The sequence below is a fragment of the Sinocyclocheilus rhinocerous genome, unplaced genomic scaffold (genome assembly GCF_001515625.1).
Source record: "Sinocyclocheilus rhinocerous isolate Xijiao unplaced genomic scaffold, SAMN03320098_v1.1 scaffold432, whole genome shotgun sequence".
Classification (NCBI taxonomy): domain Eukaryota; kingdom Metazoa; phylum Chordata; class Actinopteri; order Cypriniformes; family Cyprinidae; genus Sinocyclocheilus; species Sinocyclocheilus rhinocerous.
Window position 1 is genome coordinate 1109277 of NW_015627225.1, and position 21243 is coordinate 1130519.

General features: G+C 37.5%; 1 protein-coding gene across 1 annotated transcript in view; it reads left to right on the forward strand.

The window, feature by feature from the left end:
• Nucleotides 1-21243, forward strand: part of LOC107721693 (glutamate receptor ionotropic, delta-1-like) — a 245473-nt gene that overhangs the window by 135002 nt on the left and 89228 nt on the right. Inside the window, exon 3 of the mRNA XM_016529833.1 lies at nucleotides 19939-20223. Within this exon, the coding sequence (XP_016385319.1) occupies nucleotides 19939-20223 (285 nt within the window). The remainder of the gene's footprint in view (nucleotides 1-19938; nucleotides 20224-21243) is intronic.

The window sequence follows — 21243 nt, forward strand, 5'->3', positions numbered from 1 at the left end:
GAGTATGGGTCACCATACTTGGCCACATGTCACGTCACTTTTCACTTTTTCACTTTTCACTTTTCAATATTACAGCGAGAATAAAAGTTACTCCTTCTTTCTTTGTGTGAACATTTGGGCGGTGTTATGCAAATCTTCGCACATCGTGACGTAGACATGTGGGGGCGTGTTAGAACGAGACGTTTTAGGTAGGCGTGGTTGACTCTTAACTTTTATAAAGAATATCTCTTTGGATTTGAGACTTTAGTCTTTGCAACTTTACAGATCTTCTTTATGCACCAAGAGCTTGTAAAACTCCAAAGAGAAAGGAAAACTTGAAATCGCATCATATGACCCCTTTAAGCACATTAAGTTTTATTTCAGTTATGTCACGATTAGGTGCAGACTGTAGAAGTTACTTACCAAATGCAATTTGTGTATGTGAAATGTTCTGGTTGTTGACATCTTTTTTTAATTCTTATAGTATTTGCTTCATAAAAAGCTATCTGAGGCATACTGGAAGATCTCTGGAGATCCTGCTAAAGAGAGAGAGCAAGATGGCATTAGATGGTAGTCCCATCATGGCTATTTAAAGTGAAGAAGCATCTTGGAGGACAGCTGATTTGATCTGAAGAGCTGCCATGGGTGTTAGGGCCATGTAAGGCCAGAACCCTTTTCTAGTAAATATCTTCATACTTCCACTCATCCATATGCTCTTATAATCACATTCACGCTTGGCTCATTCCTCAGCAAATCACAGATATGGTCCTCCGCTAATCTGAGGTCCAGATCTTCCGCACGAATAAACCTGATGACATGACTGTTTGAGTGAGTTTGAGGCAGTGAGCTGTGAATCTCTGATTTTTGTTCCTGAATGTTTCATATCAGCACCATTACAGGCCCGTGGTGCATTAAATACGCTATTTATGGATTATGGCTGTCAAAGACGGTCATGATCTAAAAGTTGTCAGTTGGATTCTCAGGTGAAACGGCGCCATCCTGTTTTACCTGCTGCCATTGTGTCTAAGGCAGGTGTTCTAACACTGTAGTGCCCGTGAACTGATGCTTTCTGGGTTACTGGAGTTACCGCTATTGGGGAGTAACTGAGTAGAAGTAAAATAGTGGAGGTTTTTCAGTAACAAGCTCCTTTTTCCATTGGTGTAGCATGCCACTATGTACACTATATCTCAGTTTTTAATGTTGCATTGTTGTGCACACAGCCGATAGCTGAGCAAGCTGACGCAATATCAAACGCATCTTGCAATACTATTGCTTGCCTTCATTTTTGTATTTTTTAAAGGTTGAATTATTCTAGTGAATCTATTCATTCAGATGGCTCATATAGATGAACTGAACTTTTTTTTGGAAAATATTTAGTTTAATCATGTAGTTCATTATAGCATTTTTTTATTCTGTTAAATGTGTAAGGATGTATAATGTTTTATTTATTTCTGTCACTGTGTATTTGTATTTTCTTGTTCATACTTTCACATTAATCATGATTGTTAATTCATTAAAAACTCTCCCTCTTTAAATATTAAATATATTTATAATGTTTCAAAAGATCTCTATTTTAAATAACTGCTGTTATTATGAACTTTCTATTCATCAAAGAATTCTGAAAAAAAAATGAATGGCAGTTTCCACAAAATTATTAAGCAGCACAACTGTTTTCAATATTGATAATAATAAGAACTGTTTCTTGAGCTGCACATCAGCATATTAGGATGATTTCAGAAGGATTTTATTTTAAAAGAAATTTGTAGCTTGGACTACAGTATATTATATAACTTCTTTGAAATTGCAGCTTGCCAAGCTAAAAGCTGCCCATAATTTAAAATATCTTCCTTAATATTGGTGCGCAATCTCTGTGTGCATGCAAGGATATGAATTTCCAATGCATCTGCTTGTCTGAAGCCTCCAAAAATAACTGAACAAATTATGCAAAGATGGCATATAAAGCCTTGATTTTCCTTATTTTATGTTTTACTATGCCATTTTTTATATTTTACTATCTAATTTTAAAGCCATAATGTTGATGTCCGTTAGAACCACTTTATAAGATTGGACCAGAATGTGAGGAAGTCTTCATTTTATCTTTATACCAGAACTGAACCGGCTGGTTCATAAACTGGAGTTATGGGGCATGAAGTCGAGACATGCAGTTAAGACTGAGTAGATGAAGGGCGCAAATAATGGTTATAACCATGACCTTTCCATCCTCTACTCATGCTGTCCCTTCTGCACTGATCTGCCATGCTGAGAGTACAAAGGCTCTTCATTACTGATCCTAAATGAGCACATATTCAGGAAATTATTTTATGCACCCAGTCTTACAGCTCACTTCTATGTTCCCTTTCAGTCAGTCACTCTCGACGTCACGTCAGATGACCGACGAATTGGGATCTCGCTTAGAGAGACCAATCTACTGCAAATGATCTCTCATTAAGCCTCACTCAAAATATTTGTAAAGTCAGTAAGCATTGAATTAATAATGTGATGCTAAAAACCTTTCTTGAGTGAGAACCACAAGCATAGAACATACTCTAAGATTGAAGTGAGCGTATGGAAGGTTTTTTTCTCTCTCAAAATTGAAAAATAAATAAAACAATTCTGTAGATAATCACTCTGTTTGTAACATTTATAACAGAGGTGTTTTTTCCACGAATTCAGTATTTCTAATTGCCACATTTATGGGTTTTTCCTCCAACTATGAGCACTTTTGAACTTTTTTGAAAAAAAGAAAGAAAAAAAAAACACTTTTCACACTCTCCCTAGTTTATTTAATTTGTCAAATAAAAATGTCCCCACAACAGTGCCATTTTTACAACATCTACTGTATATGTTGTTCATATATATGGAAATTACATTTTTGGAATAAATGTCTCCTTTTCCTTGTGAAGGCTAATTTCATAGCTAGCATTTTATGTATGCCAAATACACACCAATAATATATTCTTTTCTTCTTCTTTTCTTCTTTCAATTTTTTAATTGTAATTGACACTTTTCGTTTTGTTTGCAATGGTATGGTATGATACGTAGTGGAGACATTTTCTGAGATTTTTAGGCCAATGTTCAGTTGCTTCAAAAATAATAACAAGAGTAATTCAAACACCTTTGTTTAGACCATTAGTCATGCAATTCTTGGTAAGTGTAATGAGTGACACTGAAATGAAGGTGCATTTTACTTGAGCTGAGTGGTAGCTAAAACCGGCTCATTCATTTTGAGATGATTTAGATTTTAATGTGTTAGCAAGTGTGGTTGAGTTGTTTACTTTGTAATTGGTTCATCCATTTCCACAGTTTTTACCCATTCAGGCTGATTTGCAGAACATGATAGACAAAAACTCCTGAGGCCCCGGTATCTATCTAACTTGAGCTTTCGGAACAGTTTTTGGAGGACTGATGTGGTCGTCTGCTTTCTCTGGCACGCTCAAGGACACGTCTCCCACAAGCTCATTAATCATTCCGCAATTAAGACTGGGGTGCGGGGGGGGTTGTTATGACAAAACTCTCAGGTGACTGGAGCGTCGGAGCGTGCGTCCGATCGGACTGCGCCTCATTCTCCCTGGCAGCTGTCTGGGTTTTGCCAATGATTGATTTGGACAGTGTTATTCTCTGAGAGTAATTGCAGCTCGCCTTCTGGTTTCAACGACTCGTAGTTTGCCATTGGGGATCGCAGAGCTGCTTATGCATTCCCCTCCGTTACATGTTATTTGGTGTAATTTCATTTCGTCCTTCCCTTCCTCCCTTCCTGCATGTGATCTCCCCCACTAGCCTTTTATGCAAAGGCTGACCGCATCCATTCAGTGGCGTAAATCGCCAACTGTTTTCTGAAGTGCCATTAACAAGCGTATTTAGAAGATCCAGTTTGATTCAGTTTCTTGGCTCTTGATAATTTATCACACTGGGATGCATTAAGCTTAAGGGAAAAAAAAAAGATGGGAAGAGCAGACACCTTATGGTGCCTGCAAACATTTGTCTTCATCCGCTGTGTTTAGGAACGCTGGTATCTTGCTGAGTTGAGCTGTTTTGTACAGAGAGCTTACTGTGTGACCACAGGATGAGTTTAAACGGAAGCATGATTTGGAGAGAATCGTTCGGACTGCCTGTGGCTGTGTAGTTTTACTCTTTCACGCAGATGGATTATTTCAGATGTGCTGACTGGGGCAGATTGTTGTTTTCACAAAGAAAGAGAAAAGCTTTTGGCTAATATTCAAATTATATTCAAAGGTTTTGCATGTTTTTAAAGCAGTGTACTGACTGTAGGCATCGACCTTGTACAGAGCATTTCTTTCCTGTAATCTCATCTTTGGTCTTCAAGGAGATGCCGATTTCGGCTAAAAACCCTCCAGCGATGAGGCAGACATGCTTCGCCATTAGTGTGTCATTGTCTGATGCCTGCCTATTACTAGTCATTTAGCAGACATTTTTATCCCTTGTGACGTGTTAGACACAGATTTAATTAAAGGGACAGTTCTGCAGGAGCCAAGTCAGGTTATGTGTTTTGCTGAAGGGTGTCTGAGGTGACAGAGCAGAAAGGATGAATCATCTCAACTAGATTCAAACAAGCGGCCCATATCTTTAATCATTAGGCCACCAATATTTGTTAAGTTTTGCTCTTGAGATCTTAACTCCAATCCTACTTAGCTTTTGAGTAGATTAATAATTTGTCAGCTTTTGCGAATGGCAGTGTTTGCCAGTCTTCACAAATTTTCAGTTCAGTTAAGTTCAGTTGTTCAAGTTTGATTCAGTTTGGTTGAGTCTAGATGCTCAGCTCAGTTATTTGGTCCAGTTCAGTTTGATATGGTTAATTTCGGTTCAGTTATTCCGGTCAGTTCAGTTATTCATTTTAGCTCAGTTTGATTTGGTTCAGTTCAGTGGGATTCAGTTTCAGCTAAGTTCAGTGTAATTTAGTTTGGTTCAGATCATTTTACTTAATTTTAGTTATTCAGTTCAGTATGTTTTGGTTCAGTTCTGTTCAGTACAGTGCAATTCAAGTTGAGTCAATTCAACTCGGTTGATTCAACCGGTTTGATTTTGTTCAGTTGAGTTCAGTACGGTGAAGTGCAATTCTAGTAGAGTTGATTCAGTTTGATTAAGTTCAGTTCAGTTCAGTTCAGACTAGTTTGGTTCAGTTCTGTTGCAGTGTAGTTTGATTCGCCTGTAGATGTTGTTTTAAAGCAGCCTTACAATTTCAGTGAACAAGCCAAATATTTTATGGAAATTATTCCTTTTTTATTTTTATGAAAAAATAAAATAAAAAAAATAATGATACATTTATGCATTTGGCAGACACATTTTTCCAAGTGAGTGCATCCACAGAAAACCAAAAACAGTATGACCATGTAACTGAGGTGTTGCTAGCTCCATGCTCTACAATATCAGCTACAGGAACACTAAGAAAAATGGTTCAAAAATGTTCATGTTTAAGCTAAATGCTGGTCATGAGGACTCAAAACTGATGCAAGCTCACCAGTATCATCTCCACTGATTATTACAATCTTTTAACTATCTGCTTGCTCTGAAATGCCTCTCTGGAGCAGCGTGTGGGCGAAGAGACGGAGGCATTGACTCAGGGGTTTTTCGTGACGGATCCTGTCTGAGTCTGTGACCTATAGGGCATACCCATCTCTTTAATGAAACAGCTTGGGCTCTGAGCGTGGTCTGAATCAGAATCAGCTTTGCTTCTAATTTTAGATGCTGGCCACCGAGTCAACGGTACCGCTTTAGGAACACTGGTAAGTGCAACAGCACAGTAAAGACACCTGTCAGGAGGCCTTAAGCAGTTTCTCTCTCTCTTTCTCTTGTTTGTCTCTCATATATTCACAAAGGCACAGAAGAAAAAAGAAACAAAATCACATACAATACAATAAGCATCACGTTGAATGAAATTTTAGAGGCAGCTTCCTAGAAATAAATAAATAAATAAGATACACTAATTAGGGAAATTTTGATTACTCACCATAATTTTTCTTTTTCATGCTCATTACTGAATAGTTTGAATAGTTGTGAAATTTGATGCAAGTAGCTGTAAATCTAGACTCAGGGTATCCTAGTTGTAGTGTTGTCCCTCATTTCCTTATATCCTTGTATTTATTTTTAATGTAATGTTTTGTTTTAATGAATAAAATATCGCGTTAATTTGACATTTGGTCTTATAATGCTCCTGTTATAGGATGATTGGCGCAGTCCTTTTTAATGTACATTTAAATGCAGCCTGCTTTTGTTTTTGACAATATCGGCATAATGAGTGACGAGCGTGCATCCAAGAGAGATTTTAGTAACGCATTAATGTCCCCAGCGCATCTGTCGAGGGAAACAGATGAGCTAATTATACTCATCAGGTCTCCACTCTTTAATAAGCAGTGCCTAAGTGCTGCTTACCATCACGTTAATGGTCAAATTTGAGTTTTATTTTAATTTTTTTATTTTGCAGTAATAAAAGTACCTGACGCAGATCTGTGGGAGGTTTTCTAAAATTAAACTCCCCTAAGTGCTATATGACACATGGACCTTTTAAAATATTCTCATTAATGCAAATAAGAATCATCAACATACACATGCTTGAATATTCATAGCACGGATCAAAGCATGAGAAATACTGATCATATTAGGTTACAGATCTGAAGAATTTGATTATTTTTGTCAGTGTCATTACAATACATTAATAATAGCCAGAGGTTCTTCCAGACCTTCAAAATATTTGTACAATCGTTTGTACAATCGTATAATACTGTATTCATTAGTTTTTTTTTTTATGTGTGTGTAGGTGTGTTAATTTTTTATTTTTAATAATAATAATAATAATAAGATTTTTTTACTTTAATATTTACTTAAACTCTGTGCATGATATAATTGTATATATGAATGAATGAAGATATATATACAGATACGTGCTGTGTAATTCTAGTTTTTGTACGTCTACAAGGGTCATTATGGCTGAAAATGTGCCCAGTATTGTTGGATTCTTACTGAAGTTGTCCATATTGTAGCTACAACCTGAAAAACAGTTGCATTAGCATGTTCTGCTAATGTAAAAAATTGCTCATAATCATTTCGCAAATGAATGCGCAAACAGCCTTACACTAAAAAGCATATTACCCAGATGCTATGTTCTGTAGCTTTAAGCCTCATTGCCCTCTAAGGAGAACAGATATGCTAAAACGCAGGGAGAGAGATTCATTAGCCTCAAATGTGGGTACCTGCCGTTAGCCAAGCAAAGTCAAGCCAATGCTCACATTCTGCCAGACTTTAAATGCGGCCCACATGCTTCTGTGAGCAAACATTAAGCCCTGGTACTAATGGGCATCAGCCCAGCCATCGCTATTACAAAGTCCATTAAGGCCTTGGAGGGTGGAAATAAATAAACGCATCACAACTTATAAATGTTTTATAAGTTACACTGAGGGTACACTGTACACTGAGAGTTCTATCTACAGGAAATGAAAATGAATAATAAAAAAATTTAAACTCTTCATATCAGCTGTGGATTATTGGGTAATTATGGTTCTAGAGTCTCTTTTTTAGGAAATGAAAAGACCATGTTTAGACCTGGATTGGATGAATCATCCAGTCTGGGGTCTCACACTGCTCATTTGAAATATAAATTATTTAGCTTTAACTAAAAGAAGAAAAAAATGGAGTATGATTTGCTGCTATTGCTTAGCATATGTCAGTACAACAAAATAAATGGTCCATGGTCTGCCAGGATTTTAGGAGAATATGTTTCAGTATGCTCTGATGATACAAAATAATCCCTTTTTGGCAAGAACAATGGAGATTAGTCACAGTATTAATTTAACGTCTAACATAGATCCAACCTTCTGTCCTGTTTAGTTATTCAGCTTGAAGCCTACAGCCTTTGCTTTGTATACTGTATATGCTACTTATGTGTTTGATTGAATGTGTTTGCAAATTAAAAACATGATTTAATAAGTAAATCAAAGAATACATTTTTTAATGTGTGGCGTCCAATACGAAACGAGTAAAGCAACAATTTAGTAGTAGTGTCCCATGAGGCAATGTGGCATGTAAAATAACACTGCTTTTATTAGGCTACTGATATGACATGAGTCTTCTTTTCATGTGAGTGTACATGATTTCAAGATTTTTTTAAAATATATTGTGTCGTTATTTTGAATATATTTACAATTTATTTGCCATTTTTAGAAGCTCTATTGGATGCAAATGAAGGCGTCAAGATGTCTTGCATTTTATGAGGGAAAAACTGTTGGTATGACGTGCAGAGAGACATACCTCAGCAGGGAACTGTTTCTTGAACTCTGCCTAATAATCAGTCAATCAAGCAGACACGATCATGTTTTTCCCAAATCTGCTGGATATGGCACGTCAGCCAAGAGAACTGTTTGACAAGAATTGAAAACAACGTTTAGATGTCTTTCAGATGGCAGCACAATACCCAGTTATAATATATTGATCAAAGACAATAAAATGAAGAAACAAGATTAAGTGAAATTCTTTTTGTTCTGTAAATTTGCCTAGCAAGATTAAAAACAGAGAGACAAAAGAAAAGGGAAAAAAAACACGCAGGGTCTTGCTCACACAGAACAGAAGAGAAGAAACACATTATGTTCCTTAGTTTTGGGCTCTGACTGAAAACTCAAAATGAATAATTTCAAGCTCAGCCTCATGCTTGCTCCAGGCCTAAATGTCAGATGTTGTGTTTGTCCAGCAGAGTGAGGTTGTTTTTGGGGGGATTTGAAGCCCATAACGTCAACTGGAATCAGTCTTATGCAATACTTATATTTGAGATCCAGAAAAGGTGGGGAACTTGTGTGTCCTGAATTTCCTTAACCCTAAACAACCCAAACCCAAACTCAAAATCAGTGTTTTTGTTTGTTTTCCGGTAGAAATATCATTAAAAAAATTGCATAAGGTATTAAGACTTGCATGTTTTCATCTTGATTTAAATGAATTTATTCCACTCCATTGGCAGATTTTTTCTTTCTTCCTTGCATAAGCCTTAATCAGTTTAGTGAGGGCTATGCCACTGGGGTAATATATATCACTTTTATCACTTTTTTATCTTTTTTTTTTTTTTTTTTACTATTTTATATCATTTTTCCAAAATGGTGGTTATGAGGCAACTGAGCCAGATGTTTTTTGTCAGGTTGTTCTGCAAATTATAAAATATTTGCCTGTTGTTCTGCAATTGCTATTGGTTTTTCAGCTGTAGCAGTGAAGCAGTGATTATCGATTATTATTGATATTCACACTCCCTAATGAACAGTATTTTTACTAACTAACGTTAACAAGGATTAATGAATATAGTAACAAATATATTGCTCTTTGTTAATGTTAGTTAATGCATTAACTAATGTCATCTAAAGAAAGTTTATTGTAAAGCATGCATTACCTTAGTCTAAGACAGCGAGGCTTCGCAGATGATCTTATAATCAAGTGTCTCTGTCAGTTCATGTTCAAAAGAAATGCGCGCCTGCAGTATCTACCAAAACGTTTATGTGGTGCTTCCCATAAAAGACGCATCTATTTAATGGATCAAACACTGTACCTATGCTAATATGAAGCTACAAACATGCTTGGCTCAGAAGTTTCCAACATATAAATCCATCACCCTCAGGTAGTCTGGTTTCATTTGTAGATGGTCGGGATTCATTGTGAAGACTTAGGTTCAATTGGGATATCCGATATTTACTGACTGATTGATATTTGTTTCATCCGTACCTTCGCCACTGAAACATCTCATTTAGTCTGTGGTAAGCTGAGCAGTACGTTAGGTGCATCATTTCAGTATATCTTTCCACAACTCTTACTCGTAAAGTGACTGTTACTTTTAGCACCAAATAAGAATTTTCTAACATCAGAAATGGGACTTTTTGTCCCCTCAAGATGGTTTCTGTGACTTCTGCAGATTATGTGATGCTCTACATTAACATTAGTATGTGTTGAACTCCATTACATGACTCACTTGATATCCCACAGTCATATCAGCGCTAAGCTGTCTGTGCGCTCCGGTGTCGTGATGTGAGGTGAAAGTAGATAGATTACAATATGACATTGTTTATTTATCCTTTTAAAACACTGGCATGCCTCCTGATTTATCTTGGGAGCTTGGCAGACGTTCATTATGGTGGGTACAATTACACAAGTCCAAGTAAATGATCTAGCAGGAATGAATCAGTGATTACGGAAGATTATTTGCTGCTAACTGCAGATGCTATTTTTGCAGTAAACAAACCTCAGAGAAATCTCTGAAACATTCACCATTTTATGTCATCTGCGGTGCCTTTTTAAAACAGCATTCGTTCTTGCAAAAGGGTCTCGCTGGTGACCTGATGAGAAACATGCCATCTGTTGTAGCTTTTGATGCATTATGTCAGACTGGTCATTAATAACATCAAGAAATTCATTACTGGTTTCCGTATTTCATGTTACAAATGTCATTTTCAGTGAGAATTTAAATTAGTTTTAAAAAGAAATGTGTAATATAGTGCACACGTCTACTTTTATGGTGCTGTTTTGGCCAAAAGAAGTTGTCATTTTGGTGTGTAGACAAGGAGTTTTCACATTTCTCTGCTTTTGTTTTAAGGAAAAATAACAGCATATTGGATTGGAGTGATATGTGGGTGAGTAAACAATGACAGAATTGTATAGGACAGGTTTCAGTGTCCTGTCACTTTAAAACAGGTGCAACAATGATTTAAAGGGAGGCGAATTGTCCATCAAACACTCTCAGTGACATTTGATACAACTCATTCTACTATAGACTGGATCCTTTGAAAGTTAATGTCAGACCAGAGATGAGAGAGAGAAGATACACCTGATGAGAAGGGGAGCGAAAGAAAGAAAGAGTGACACCTGTGCTCTGTTTTCAATATTCCATGCATTTAAAAGAGAGTAAGAATCATCTCAAGATCTCGAGAGCGAACGTCATCTCTTCAGCCTTCAGACTTAAATGTCACATGAATTCCTACTGGAGTCACATTTAGGGCACTTTGTTGAACATTTGGCTCTGAAGACACTACAGCTTGAAATTTCGGTAACCATCTGCTGTGTCATTTTTAACCCTCTCTCTTTCTCTCCTCCATCAGGTCATGTCACCAAAGCTTATATCTGATGCTTTATTTAAAATTCAGGATTTCTACTGTCCATATGATGATTTTGTAAGCTTAGCAATTCCATGACATAGTCATCTAACGGCAACTTTTCTGTAATCCATGCCGTCTGTGTGTAAGTGAGCAGAGTGTTTGTGTGTGTCCAAACTGAAGTCCCCCGAGACGGCATTTATTGATGCTTCTTGTAATGTCACAGTCTTCAGACATTGATTAGAGAGATGACAGTGCTTATCTGTTCTCCAGTGCTACTGTTTACTGAAGCCTTTAGTGACTTTAAATCAAACACAACTGGATTTCTTTTCATTCTTTTCTTCTATCCCTCTACAGTCTGACAGAGACATATTTATTGATCATTCAAAACTTTTTTCTATACCTTTCATCCACAGGCATCTTTTCTGTTTGATTCTGCATTATTTCTGTGTTCATTATTTCTTCTTTGAGGTCTGTTTTTTTCCTTTTCACTCTCTTTTCTCTTTTTATTGTCTGTCTTTTGACTTTATTAAGTAAGCATCATAGAATCAGCACAGTGTTTTAAGCAGAAATGCACCTATGAATCTTTCTATTCTTATTTTTATCATCTACAACATGGTGTGATTAAAAAAAAATAAAAAAAGTAATTGGCAGTACAATAAATCCAGTCAGGTTTTGTCCCCAAATGTCTTTTCAAGAACGCTCCTCTCTAGGGGTGTGTGTAGGACGCCAACTCTAATGCAGAAAGTGTGCGCTAGCTCCTTCACCACAGTTACCGCTGAGAGAACAGAAGCCAACCGTGGGAAGTCTCTGATCAGCCGAGCTTTGAATATCTTCAGCTCCAAGTCGATCCTAAAATTAACTAACAGTAGTCACGTTTACAGCAACTTACAAGGTGCTCCAATAACAGCAACGTTTTTCAAGTGTAATGGCTTTTGAGACCAAAGAAGTTGTCAAGTGTGGTTAAATTATACTTGTTTTTAGCAACACTTGAGGTTTTGAGCAACACCTTGTTTTTTTAAACTGATTCACAAATGGATAAAGAAATCATTTGACAAAATGACAAAAACAGCAAGTGGCAAATGGACAAACAAAAATGACATTTAAAATGATTTATTAATTAAATTAAATTGAAATTATGTCCATTTGATTTTCAGTTTAAAAATGATATATGAATTTATTTATATATAAACTGTATGACTTTGAATATATATATATACAACCTGCTATTATAGAATATACTGTATACTGTATATACAACCATATATATATATATATATATATACAGTTATACAGTGGGTACGGAAATGGCTTTGATTTATACTACACACCTGCATAGAACAGAAATTCTTGAGAAATTCTTCATTAAATTCATTTCATACTATGAAAGTACTCAGAGCAGTCGTCATTCGTGGTAATTTTTTGAGTAGGCAGGTTGCTTCTCTCTTCTCAACAGTTGCCACTCACAGCTCTGTTATTGTATAACATCCTTATTTCTGTTCACTTAATTAAAAAAAAAATTGCTGCAGCTTATAAAAACCCTTCTAGGCTATGCAATCATTGTATTTGTCAAAAATGCTACAGAATAATAGTGAATGTTCGTTAAAAAAAAAAAGAAAAGAAAAGAAAGAAAAAGATTTATGATTCGTGAGAGGCTTCATACCCTCAGCTTGCTTTAAAAAAAAGATTAAAAGCCAAGAGAGGGGGTTTATCACACAAGCCCACTGATTGCAGACTGTAACTTCAGAGAGAATTTTTAAACATCTGGATGACGAGTCACGTGATTTTCTTAAGACGTAATTAAAGGGTGTTGGAATCTGGCAAATTTTTGGAATCTAGGTGAGGATTTAACATAGAACAGTGATGTATTGAGTCCCTATTACAGCTTTGACAGAGGCTGGGGTCTCCTCCAAACCCATTCCATTTATAGGTTTGACTGTCACAGCACAGGCTGCTGCAACCAGAGGAGCAATTAACAATCCAGCTGTGCTAGACTAACTATGCTAATTAGCACAATAATCGGCCACAGTGTGGTGATTTATGCATAAAAATAGACAACCTCAGCAGACCAGGCCTCACCATTCACTGTTGCTGTGAAAGTCAACCTGAAGTCAAAATTCACTGTTTTTTATATATATATATTTTTTTTTTTTTTGAACATCTTGTTTCACTGAGGAATACATCACATATGGAGTGGAACAGGTTGTGAATGTTATGTTGACTTTAAGAGTAAATCATCTGACTTGATGGCACGTCACTATGGAGAAACATCATCAAAGCTGTATGTTGAATGTCAAAAGATGGGATGGGTATCATCTCACAATTTTGTTTGGTTGATTTTGGTCTACATAAGGTCATTTCACATAATGCCCTTATTTAGAAGAAATCATGCAGCTACCTTAAGAAGCAAGATTTCTTTGGCCAAACTGCCTCACCAGAAGAATTAGAAACTAAAACTATCTGATGCATTACATTCTGAATTTTCATGAAACCATAATGGCTGTGGAATTTTCATGAAACCATAATGGCTGTGGAATGGTGTTCTTTGTAATTTGCAGTCAGGACATTCTGCAGGACTGTAATTTGCAGTCAGGACAGCCAATGTTGTTTAGCCACCTATGAAACGCTGTTGTACTTTGTTCTTCTGGAACACACTAGCTTTTCTACCATCATTGATTTCTAGAGAGAATAACGTCTCGGTTACGTGTGTAACCCTCATTCCCTGAAGGAGGGAACGGAGACGTCACGTTGGTGACCTTCCTCTGTGAGGCGTGCTGTCTGTTCGACCGAATCCAACTCCATACCGAGAAAAGAGATCCTCTGCGTCGGGGAGAGTTTGTTCTTTTCCCAGTTGACCCGAAGACCCAACTGGCTGAGGTGCCGGAGCACCAGGTCCCTGTGCTCGCACAGCTGATCCCTGAGACTGTGCTAGTATAAGCCAATCGTCGAGATAGTTGAGGATGTGCACACCCTGTTCTCTGAGGGGAACAAGAGCCCCCTCCGCGACTATCGTGAAGACACGGGGAGACAGAAACAGCCCGAAGGGCAGGACCTTGTACTGGTATGCACGTTCCTCGAACGCAAACCGCAGAAATGGTCTGTGGCGCGGAAGCATCGACACATGAAAGTACGTGTCCTTCAGGTCGATCGCTGCAAACCAATCTCGGGGACGGATGCACCCGAAGATGCGTTCCTGCGTCAACATATTGAACGACAACCGGTGAAGGGCCCCGGTTCAAGAAATGCAGGTCCAAGCACCGGATTAACTGAATCGCATAGCCGAGGCTGATGGTCCGCAGAAGCCAGCGAGAGGGGAATTTCGCAAGCGAGACCAACGGAACCACCGGTGTACCCGCAGTGGGGCAGCGAGGTGGAACGCAGGGACCCAACTCGGGCGACTTGTGAGCGGACCAAGAGGCGGGACAAAACGAAACAAAAGATTCTCCACCTGGCCCTCCCCGGGGGAGGGAGTGGTGCGCTCACCATCTCCCGAAGAGCAGATCCCTCAAGTGGAAGAGATTAGGCTGCTGTCCTGTTATTTCCACTGTAAAGTGTACTGTGACATTTCAGGGGAGTTCACGTGGATTAAGAATCTCGCTTAAGTGTCTCCTCCAATATTTCAGGTTCTTCCCAGAACAGTACTTTGAGATCTGAAGTATTGAAGCATTTTTCTTAGGATTTTCTCTTTAAAAAGTCTACCTCTTACAAAAAAATACTTTTAAACTGTAATTAGTTTGAAAGAGAACATTTTTCATTGTTAGAAGCTCAATCCTGGCTGTACTGCATTTCTGTTTACTGGAAAAGAAAAGAGACTGGCAAGGTAAAATGTCAATAACTCATTTTTAATGTAAAATTTCTGAGACAGGAGCCTCGTGTTTTGTAATTTTTTTGTGTTTTGTGTTTTGCTACACCAGCCATAGTTTAAAACTTGGTATTTGTAGTAAAATTGTGGTTATACAAATGGTAATAAAAAAACTCCACTTTTACTATAGTAAAACCATGGTTAATTTTATAAGAGTGTTTATCAGGCAAGTGTAAATTGTAAACCGTAAATTCAACAGGTATGAAATAAAATAAGAAAGTTTTCTAAGAAAGAAAAAACCAGACAGATGTGAATTGAGCAAATCTTTTCAAGTGTAGATACCAAGGAGTTGTTTTACATTGTTTCTCAAAGTGAAATTGCGCTTGTATACCACCCGAGTAAGTTGTTTTTATAGTTATTGTTAGTACAGGTGCATCTCAATAAATTAGAATGTCGTGGAAAAGTTCATTTATTTCAGTAATTCAACTCAAATTGTGAAACTCGTGTATTAAATAAATTCAATGCACACAGACTGAAGTAGTTTAAGTCTTTGGTTCTTTTAATTGTGATGATTTTGGCTCACATTTAACAAAAACCCACCAACTCACTATCTCAACAAATTAGAATACTCCATAAGAGACATTCTAATTTATTGAGATGCACCTGTATGTCAATGAAGGAACATATAGAAACATGGCAGATAGTATGTTTTGGTATGTTTTAATACACATCTGCCCTATATAATACACTACATCCTTTGGAAAGTACCTGATATCAGACTCAGCAAGACAAAACTGCCCCCCAATCTGAAATCTGCACATTTATGGCTAAATGTGTGTATTTTAGGATAAAGAAATGCTAATTATAGGGTTCTTCATCATGCACAGATGGACTATCATTTTCCTTCTGATAGTACAAGGCACGGGATGCCTTTGATGATGCCAATTCCAACAGGATTATGGGATTTTGTAGGGGTTGATGTTTGTGGTCTGGTAATCTTTTAAGCTGCTTCAGTGGACAAACCACCTTACACACATACAGTTCATACACCCACACATTCTGAATACACACACTGTTATTCTCTATTCTGAATTCAGTCTTGAAGTCATGGCTGTAATCACAGACTGATGGACTGGGCGTAAAGGCCAGAGTTTCCTTATCAAACCACGAACTGCACCCTGCTGGGTGGAAGCCCGTCCACAACACCTTGAGCATCTCTTTCTCTGCTCACAAAAACCAATGAAAACATCTGTCCTTTAGTGTGAAATCATCCTGGCGGCATGATTTATGTAATTTCTGGTAAGAGAATCACCCGTCGTCCGTCTCTATTGCCGTATAGTTAATCTTACGACATTGGGGCCTTTTCAAATCAATGACACAGAGACTCTGGAGGTGCGCTGTGAGCTGTGGATTAATTAATTTCATTTGGCCGTGTGTTAATGCCTGATTGTGAATTATCCCTGCGCTCTGATTTGAGCTCTCCTTGAGATAATTTTTTAAATCCTGTTTGATGATAAAGGTCTCTAATCTGCATGACAAATACATTTTTAAATGCATTATATCAACGTTGCAGAGACGCACAATATCCAAATCCAAAAATCAGGGATTACAAAGAATAGTGCCGTTCACCCTGTACGTAAAAATCATGCCTCTATAATTGAGTATTAGTCCATAATATGCCATAATCTGCGTACGAAGCTATGTGTGGATTTAGAGAGAGAGAGAGAGGCTGTGGCAGAGTTATTATTACACTAAATTCTAATCTAATTCTACTCCCACTGTAGTGATGCGTGTTTGTGTTGTTCCATCTCGCTTCTCTGATTGGCTGAGAAGCATCTGTTGAATGTTGATAGAAAACCTGCATTAAAGAGATAGTTCACCCAAAAATTAATTTTCATTTTTCATTTACTCAGCCTCATGTTGAATCAAACCTGTAGGTCTTCTCTTTTTTTCTGTGGGATGCAAATGACTTTCATTGTATGAATAAAAACATTCTTCGTTCTTCAAAATATCTTTTGATGTTCCACAGCAGAAAGAAAGTCATACAGGTTTGGAACAAGATGAGGGTGAGTAAATGATGACAGACATGTAATTTTTAGGTGAACTATCCCTTTGTTTTGCGGTTGTCTTCACCAAGATGCGTAAGAATGTATAGATGTAGCATTCATGGACCACCGAACAACGCCTGCCAGTGTGAATTTCCACATCAGTTGGTTTAATGGCCATTCTCATATGACTTATAGGTTTCCCGTGGCGTGTTTTGCTGTGCCCTGCAGCTTGTGGACGTTTCTCTTGCTCTGAATTTGGAGATGTTGTCTGGTCGATTGATGGAGTTGTGACTGTTTCGCCGTTGTCTATCAGCTGTATCTTGACAACATTACATAGAAGGCTGAAGTATCTTATTCCTCTCTTATTATTTCTACCCCTATCAGTCTTATCTTTCTTTTTCTGGATTTATCTATGGAAATGTAGTTCTGTGATGTGAATCAGCTGATGCGTTTATCTATCAGACTTTTCACACCTATATTCCTCCATAGCTCTATTATACACACAGACATTTTAAAGATAAAAAATTGCACTATTTGCATAGTTATGGGGCGATAAGAAGCTCATCAGAAACCTTGCCAAGTCACGAACAGACACATTTATCTGTAAGATCTGTGTAAGATATTACTTTTCTAAGCGCTATTCTGGTTTTATGTCAAATTAGATGAATGTTATGAGTAATTGAAACAGATTTTTTGCCCTTTGTAGTTGCACTCACAGCTGTAATGAACAGAAGCCCAGAACATGTAGATATATTGATAAGAACATGCTGACTTTCTCAGACGTTTGTTATTGTTTTCTCTTTATTTCATTTAGGTTTGTTTAAATTTTTTCTCTTTTAGTTTTACATTTCGTCAATGGCTTGTTTAGATTTATACTTTTTTTATGGTACACTACTGAATGGCAAAGTTGCAAGTTTAATAAAATTTCTTAAGTAAAATTGTTGATTTTTTTGTGGGAAATTAATCGTTTAGATCAGGGCTGTCCAAACTCGGTCCTGGAGGGCCGGTGTCCTGCAGAGTTTAGCTCCAACTTGCCTCAACACACCTGACTGGAAGTTTCTATGCCTAGTAAGAGCTTGATTAGCTGGTTCAGGTGTGTTTAATTAGGGTTGGAGCTAAACTCTGCAGGACACCGGCCCTCCATGCTCCCGGCGCCTATTTATACTATAGTCGCACCGGTAGTGACGTCATGGCTGTCGCCGGCCAACGAGTTGGTGTTTTTTCAATGTATGCTTCAGACACGGGTCACGACGAGGCGTTCCCCATAGCGACCCCTAGAGGACGCAGTTCGAAGTTCCCATGAAAGGGAATCACTGGCTACCGTCAACCATTTGGTTACCCGCAATCTTCAAAATATCTTGTTTTGTGCTCAACAGAAGAAAGAAACTCATACAGGTTTGGAACAATTCGAGGCTAAGTAAATTGACAAATTTTCATTTTTGGTTGAACTATCCCTTTAAACTAAATAAAGAACATTTAAAAATTAAACTACCATTGGAAATGGATGGAACTCTGTACAGTCTAAGATATTTGTGGGTGGTTTACAGATATCGTCTTGTTTGTAATGGACCATAAATTCAATTGATTTTCATAATTTGCATCTTGTTTATACTATTGTAAACCACACAGAGCTGCTGTTTGTTGGAGCTTTTCAGTTGTTTGTGTCTAAAGGCTTATTTTTTTAACTTAAAGGATGTTTGGGTGAACCTTGATGTTGAAAAACAGGATTCTGAATTGTGTTCAGCAGCCTATATGTTAGGGGACTGTTAGTGTTTTAGGGTATTTTGTATTCAATTAAGGTGGATCCATTCAGCGGAATAACAATTTAAAGTGTGTTTGTTCAGATGTTTTGCAGAGTATTTTCTCTAGTGGCTTTGTGCAAAATTATTTGCTCAGCTTCTTAGAAAAAAGTAATTAGTTTCTTTGCTTAAAATAAAAAAATCAGTGTGTTTCCTCTAATTTTCATTGGGATTTGTAATCCATTGATCTACCTACATCTTTAGAGAACCTTTGTGCTGAGCCAATCTGAATCCAGGCTTTGCTGAAATGAACCTAGCACACAGCCTCTCTGGGGACACGAGGACAAACAGTTATTGTATGAAAGTTACAGAAATGACTGGGTTATGTATTTTTACTTAGAAATAATTCCACCTCCATTAGCCACTCTCCGTACAGTGGGCTTGGTGCATTTTGAATGCTGTTTTGGTTTTATTAATAATTGATTTTCCAGCTTCAGCAGTTGTAAAACTTTTTGTGCTGTCACAGATGAAATTAATTTGCAGTCCCCCTTTTTGGAATCTATGATAAAATATTCATTACAGTGCAAATAAATACAACAAAGTACCCTAACTACTTTTGATTTGTATAAATATGAGAAAAGAATTAGAAATAACTGTTTAAATGAAGAATGAAAGAAGTCAGATGATTTTGGACTTAAACCTCTTTTCCAAGATGCATTTGTGCATAAATGTAATGATTTTGTGCTGTAGTCATATACTACGGGGGAACAATCCTCCGGTGTACAAAGCTGAGAATATTACTACTATTTTTCTATGCCACAATGCCCTTTTTAAATAGGCACATTGTCAGATATGCACCCTGAAACAGCCTTGAATTTGAAATCCACTTTTTATCATTGTAAGAAACAAGGGTAACCATATGTATAAATGTATGTTTCCTAACCTGCGGCTCAACATCTATAAAATGTCATATATCATAAATTATTTATGTCCATTTTAACTAGATTTCCTTGAGAAATTGTTACACTGGTGTTTAACAGAGGAAATACATTAGTAGCATATGGCAATACACTGAAGAGAATTGCATTTGCCCTGTGAAATCTGGACACATTATCCCACCTGTTCTCTACGGGATGACCCTGACATTTGCTGCATTAATTGCCACTGGTTGATGAAAATTGACCATAAGTTCTATAATGGTCAATGTGCTTAACTGTTGTAAAGTAGTACCTATGACACATGGACAATCTAATTTTCGAGCCTAACTGTGTTTCTTTTTTTTCTTCCCTTTCGTTCTCCAGCCTGTGAGCTCATGAATCAGGGGATACTGGCTTTGGTGTCATCGACAGGATGTGCTGCAGCCAATGCGCTACAGTCTCTCACGGATGCCATGCACATTCCTCACCTGTTCATTCAGAGGAACGGAGACGGCACACCCCGTGCCGAGTGCCAGCTCAATCCCAGCCCCGACGGAGAGCGCTACACGCTGGCTGCCCGCCCTCCTGTGCGTCTGAATGATGTCATGATCACGCTCGTCTCTGAACTCCGCTGGCACAAGTTCATCGTTTTCTATGACAGCGAGTACGGTGAGTGGCCCATCTCCAGTTGGGAGGCTGGTTGGAGGTCAAGGATAGGAGGGCAGGAGTGAAACTGATGTAAAGGGAGACAGTTACTTAGCGACATGACATTTAAAAAAAAAAAAAAAGAAAAAGAAAACGATGCAATCCATCAGCAATGCTTCAAAAAAAATCCTTCATAGTACAAAGACATCAGCTCCGAAGTTAAAATTTGATGTAAGCAGCTGGACTCGGGCAGACTAAAAGGCAGACTGTCAATTGTTAACTAGCTCCAGCATTGTAGTGTTTTGAAAACCATAAAACTTTCAAGATATATAAAATGTGGACTTGGATAACCTTCTGATTCCTTTATTGAGCCAGTGATGTTCAGCTCTATGGGAATCGAGATTGGCTGTCAATCCAGAATTGTATTTATGTCAGACCTCCGCTGTAACATTAAAGACTGTTTTTAAAGAAAAGAGAGATCACACTGTAAAAAACAAAAACAAAACAATGAATGAAACGGGAATAAATCCTGAAAAAAAATGTATCACGGTTTTCACAAAAATATTAAGCATCTTTTTTCAGCATTGATCATAAGACGTTTCATTATATTGATTTCCAAAGGATCATGTGACACTGAAGACAATATCTGACAATTCAGCTTTGTCATTGCAGGAAGAAATTATATTTTAAATGTTTATTTTAAAAAAACAATGGTTATTTCATATTATTCATATCATATTATTATTAACATATTATTGTTTTTACTGTATTTGAGATCAAATAATTCCAACCTTGGTCAGTGTGAGAGATGCCTTTTCGAAAATCTTACCGACTCCAAATTTTTGAATGGAAGTGTAAATGGAAAACATGTAGGAAACATTTTAATTCAAACCAGCAGATAAACATTGAAAACCATAATCCTTAAGACTGTCCCCCCAGGAGTGTGGTAGACATGAACGAACGTAATTTCACCCCTCTAGCTCATTTCTGTTTGTGTAAACTGAGAATGATGCAACTCACCCTGTGTCACGGTCCAGGTGTGTG